A 5687-nucleotide genomic window follows, 5' to 3' on the forward strand; every position below is an offset into this window, starting at 1 on the left:
CGTGTCCTCCTCTTGTCGTTCTGGGGCAGTTTTTCTTTGGCTCCTTCTTTGGAGCAGCAGTGGCGTAGTGGCTAAGAGCAGTGGCTGAGAGCAGGTGCACTCTGATCTGGAGGAACCGGGTTTGATTCCCTGCTCTGCCGCTTGAGCTGTGGAGGCTCATCTGGGGAATTCAGATTAGCCTGTACACTCCCACACACACCAGCTGGGTGACCTTGGGCTAGTCACAGCTTCTCGGAGCTCTCTCAGCCCCACCCACCTCACAGGGTGTTTGTTGTGAGGGGGGAAGGACAAGGAGATTGTCAGCCCCTTTGAGTCTCCTGCAGGAGAGAAAGGGGAGATATAAATCCAAACTCTTCTTCTTCCTGTGGCAGAATGAAAGTGGGGGTGTGGGGAGATTCAGTGTATCGTCGAAGGCTTTCAGGGCCGGAATCACTGGGGTGCTGTGTGGTTTCCGGGCTGCACGGCCGTGTTCCAGAAGCATCCTCTCCTGACGTTTCGCCTGCATCTGTGGCTGGCATCTAGTTGGGGGATTCCTTTTTTTTTGCTATGGGGCCCCAGGTCCCCTTGGGTGAGGGCCGTGTGAACCTCTGTCTAAGGGAAGAGGCGATTAGAGCTCCGGCTCACCTGACCCAGCGGCCCTGTGGGTGGGGGGCACCCTCTCTGCTCATGTGCCTCAGAGAGCCCCTTTGGCACCAACGCTTCCCTTGGCCTGCTTGGAAAGGCTTTTGAGGCTGGGTCGGGGCCTGTTTTTCTAAGGGAGAGCCTCTCTTCCCCCTGCCCAGGGCTTCCTTCCTGTGTCGAAGGCTTTCACGGCCAGAATCACTAGGGTGTTGTGGGTTTTCCGGGTTGAATGGCCATGTCCCAATAGCATTCTCTCCTGGCGTTACTCTTGCATCTGTGGCTGGCGTCTTAAGATGAAACGTCAGGAGAGAATGCTACTGGATCATGGTCATACAACCCGGAAAACCCACCACACCCTTAGATACCATTATTCCAAACGGCGAAAACCTAAGTAGAATGTGAAGAACTAGAGGAAGATGTCCCCAAATTGGGTTGGTGGGCAGCGCGGGGTAAGCAAGGGAAAAGGGGTGAACAGACACACACACACACACAGAAATTTTTCTCTCTTTCTCACAATACTAGAACCAGGGGGCATCCATTGAAAGTTCTGGGGGGGAAGAATTAGGACTAATAAAAGGAAACACTTCTTCACGCAACGTGTGATTGGTGTTTGGAATATGCTGCCACAGGAGGTGGCACTTTGGCCACTCACCTGGATAGCTTTGAAAAGGGGCTTGGACAGATTTGTGGAGGAGAAGTCGGATCTATGCCTACCAATCTTGATCCTCCTGGATCTGAGGTTGCGAGTGCCTTAGCAGACCAGGTGCTCGGGAGCAGCAGCAGCAGCAGAAGGCCATTGCTTTCCCATCCTGCCTGTGAGTTCCCAAAGGCACCTGGTGGGCCACTGCGAGTAGCAGAGAGCTGGACTAGATGGACTCTGGTCTGATCCAGCTGGCTTGTTCTTATGTTCATCCTACCTTAAATGGTGATGGCAACTGAATTGGCTGAGACTGGGATGGAAGAAGCTCTTGGGGCTGCAGCGGAGAAAAATGCCTGCTTGGTGTGAGGCAGCAGCAAAAAAGGCAAACTCCATGTGAGGAATGATTAACAAAAGAACTGAAAATGAAGTGGGCTGTCACATAATGCCCGGGACACAGGTGGTTGGTGAGGTCACAAAAGTAAGCTGGGTTCACTACTGAGCTCTCCCTGAGGAGCCGGCTGCAGGTGGTGCCTTCCAAGGAGGTCCTGGGGTATGCTGGAATGGAGACAGCCCACCTGGAAGCCTTGCAAAGGGCAGGAAGAGGCACGCCTGGGAGGGGCCACCTGATGTTCTAGGACAGTGGTGGAATTGGCCATGCTGGCAGGGGCTGATGGGAATTGTAGTCCATAACATCTGGAGTGCCAAAGGTTCGCCACCACGGTTCTAGGACTCCCTTCTCAGCTGCTCCTGGGCAACAGCTGGGAGCTGCTCCCCAGCAGGCCATGCTTGGATGCAGCCTCCGGAGGCAGGTAACCATTAGATGCTCCCGTCCCTGGAATGACACACACACACACAAAAAAGACAACTGGGGGTAGGTGGGCAGGGCGTAGCTGGGCACAGCTGGACTGCAGAAGAGGGGGGAGAACCTCCGGGGAATCCTACTAAGGCAGTAAAAACCCTTTGACTGCCGACTTTTAAGCAAGGCTGATCTTTGCTCTTCACCAAGCAAGAGGCTTCGGTCCAAGAAGAAGAAGAAGAAGAGCTCCCCCAACTCCAGTCGCCATGAGTTGCTTCTAGACAGTCTTTCGATTGTGAGCCTCCTTCTATCACTGGGTGACATTTGTTTTTATTATTACAAAAATATGCAAAGACAACAAAAGACAGACGGTTAGGAAGTGCCCAGTTGAGAAACTACAAAAAGGAAACCATTCTATATCCAAATGTCCACCTTTTTGCAACCGTTTTTAAAACCCAAGATCTGCAGGCAGAAAACCCGACTTCTGCGACTGGGCTCTGTGGAACAAGCCAAGCAGACCTGGCCAAAAACACACTGAACTCTTGTGGGACCACGGGGGACTGTGCTTCACAAGGGCTAGGAGGCACTCGGTGGTCCGTGCTTGAGCTGGCCTCCGGTCCCTGTCAGGTGCTTCAGAGAGTGCACTTTCCACTGGGTTTGAGGCTCTTGGTTTCCCTTCCTGCCTCTTCTCCCCCCCCCCCCCCCTTTCATTCCTCACTTTGCTTAACCGCTTCATCCTCGGCTGAACCTCATTTGTGCCACCCTAGCCGAGCACACACGCAGCCTCCCAATCTTTGCTTGCCTCCCCCAAATGCCTGTTTCCAGACTCTGTCTCTGTGGTGGGAGATTCTAGGGCAGTGACGGCGAACCTTTTCGAGACCGAGTGCCCAAATTGCAACCCAAAACCCACTTATTTATCGCAAAGTGCCAACACGGCCATTTAACCTGAATACTTAGGTTTTAGTTTAGAAAAAATGGTTGGCTCCGAGGCGTGCGTTACTCAGGAGTAAGTTTGGTGGTAGTCGGTGGCTTTGCTTTGAAGCAACTGTGCAACTCTTCGAACGGGTGAATCACGACCCTAGGAGGGTTTACTCAGAAGCAAGCCCCATTGCCAGCAACCGAGCTTACTCCCAGGTAAAGGATCACACTTTTCTTCTTTGCATGAAAATCAGTGGGGTTTAACAGTGCTCAACAGGGTTACCTACACTGCTTCCCCAAAACTAGGTCTTAGGTTTAATGCTAATAATCGAGCCCAGCGGCCCAGCCCTGCCTAGATATGTGAGGGGGGGGGGACTCTGTTTGCACGTGCCCACAAAGAGGGCTCTGAGTGCCACCTCTGGCACCCGTGCTATAGGTTCGCCACCACTGTTCTAGGGGGCAGGTGAGAATCCCAGCTTCGGCAGCAGTCTCCCCTTGTCCAGCTGGGGCCCGGCCTGCGTGTGTGTGCCGGCGTGGCCCCCGTGAGTGTGGCAGCAGGAGCGCCTGAGTGGCGCTTCCATGTGCTCTGCCCTCTTCTCTGTCATCAGCCAGCATCTCATCACTTTAATCAGGGGTTGCCTGTTTGCTCTGTGGACGAATGGGAAATAAACTTTCTGGCTACTCTTTACCTCTCTGTTTTGTCCCTTCATAACGTTTAGCCCCCTCTTTTCCCCAGCCGGGGCTCAAAGTGGCTTACCATGAAAACCATCCCGTTGCACATCCACACAACCAGATTGAGCTCTGCAGCAAGGACGGTTTAAGGTGGGCAGCCACGCCAGGCAGCCGTGGAAGAGCGAGATTCGAATCCAGGAGCACCTTCGAGACTCCCAGGATGTGAGCTTTTGAGAATCGGAGCTCCCGACACCAGAGGTCTCACCAAGGGAGCATATTGACTCTTTTTAAAAATAACGCTTCCATTAATTTGTATCCATATATAAACATACACCAAAATAGAAAAGCAATTAAAAAATCAAACCATAATAACAAACAAAATTATAATACAACGAATCTTAATGTTCAGTAAAATGTAGACGTGGTACATACTTATTTTATTTATTTGTTCTTTAAATTTGTAACCTGCCCTCCCCCACAGCGCTCAGGGCAGCGAACAACCAGACAATAACAATAAAACAATACAAACAGCCATAATAATGGTACTTGAGAGAGAGAGAGAACCTTTCATCTTACCTATTTCGTCTTGGAAACCTCTACCTTCTCGGTCTTTAATATCAAGGATGTTATTAAAATGCTGTCCAGCTGCCTCTTCCTTCACAATTGAGCTACAGAAATGGGCCAAATTACGTGACCAATAGAGCAGCTTTCCTTTCCAGCAGAGAGACAAATGCATGGAGCTGGGCTAGAGCAGTGGCGTAGGAGGTTAAGAGCTCGTGTATCTAATCTGGAGGAACCGGATTCCCCGCTCTGCCGCCTGAGCTGTGGAGGCTTATCTGGGGAATTCAGATTAGCCTGTGCACTCCCACACACGCCAGCTGGGTGACCTTGGGCTAGTCACAGCTTCTCGGAGCTCTCTCAGCCCCACCTACCTCACAGGGTGTTTGTTGTGAGGGGGGAAGGGCAAGGAGATTGTCAGCCCCTTTGAGTCTCCTGCAGGAGAGAAAGGGGGGATATAAATCCAAACTCTTCTTCTTCTTCTTCTTCTTCTTTGCTCTGGTCTGGCAGACCCTCCTGTCTGCCTCTGTGTTGCCTTTCCATAAGAACCGCTCAGTTTCCACCTCCGTGAGAGGGGGGTTTGATCCCCTCCCCTTCAAAGAGGAGACCTGCCACAAAGAGCCCGAAATGTCTGAGGGTGCCACTCGCCCCTCCAACCGCAGCAGCTTCTACCCAGAGTCCTTCATCCTGGTGGGCATCCCAGGGATGGAGGAATACCACACCTGGCTGGCCGTCCCCTTCGGCCTGATGTACGTCGTGGCTCTGCTGGGCAACGCCTCTCTGCTGTTCCTGATTGCGACCGAGCGCCGCCTGCACCAGCCCATGTACCTCTTCCTGGCCATGCTGGCAGTGGCTGACCTGGTCTTGTCGTCCACCACGGTCCCCAAGACCCTCGGTGTGCTCCTGGCGTACTCGAAGGAGATCTCCTTCGCCGCCTGCCTCGCCCAGATGTTCTTCACCCACGTCAGCTTCATTGCGGAGTCCACCATCCTGTTGGCCATGGCCTTCGATCGCTACGTGGCCATCTGCGACCCGCTGCGGTACGCGACTATCGTCACCCCCGTGGTGATTGCCAAGATCGGCCTGGCTGCTCTGGTGAGGAGCTTCTGCGTGATGGTGCCCACCCTCTTCCTCCTCCGGAGACTCCCGTACTGCGGGCGGAGGGTGATGCCCCACTCCTACTGCGAGCACATGGGCATCGCCCGCATGGCCTGTGCAGACATAGCGGTCAACATCTGGTACGGGTTCACGACCACCCTCTTGTCTCCAGTGCTGGACCTGGTGCTCATCACTGTCTCGTACAGCCTCATCCTCAGAGCGGTCTTCCGGCTCCCGTCGAAGGACGCCCGCCTCAAGACCATCGGCACCTGCGGCTCCCACCTCTGCGTCATCCTTCTGTTTTACACGCCGGCCTTGTTCTCCTTCTTTGCGCACCGGTTTGGCCGCGGCATCCCCCGGCACGTCCTCATCCTCTTGGCCAAC

The 5687-nt window shown here is 53.6% G+C and overlaps 1 protein-coding gene across 1 annotated transcript in view; it reads left to right on the top strand.

Annotated features, from left to right (window-relative positions):
• Window positions 1-4832: 4832 nt before the first annotated feature.
• The window catches only part of LOC125431234 (olfactory receptor 52B2-like), a 2804-nt gene continuing 1949 nt past the window's right edge, over window positions 4833-5687 (top strand). The window contains exon 1 of the mRNA XM_048493995.1: window positions 4833-5686. Within this exon, the coding sequence (XP_048349952.1) occupies window positions 4833-5686 (854 nt within the window). The remainder of the gene's footprint in view (window position 5687) is intronic.

This window comes from Sphaerodactylus townsendi, linkage group LG04, assembly GCF_021028975.2.
Source record: "Sphaerodactylus townsendi isolate TG3544 linkage group LG04, MPM_Stown_v2.3, whole genome shotgun sequence".
NCBI lineage: Eukaryota > Metazoa > Chordata > Lepidosauria > Squamata > Sphaerodactylidae > Sphaerodactylus > Sphaerodactylus townsendi.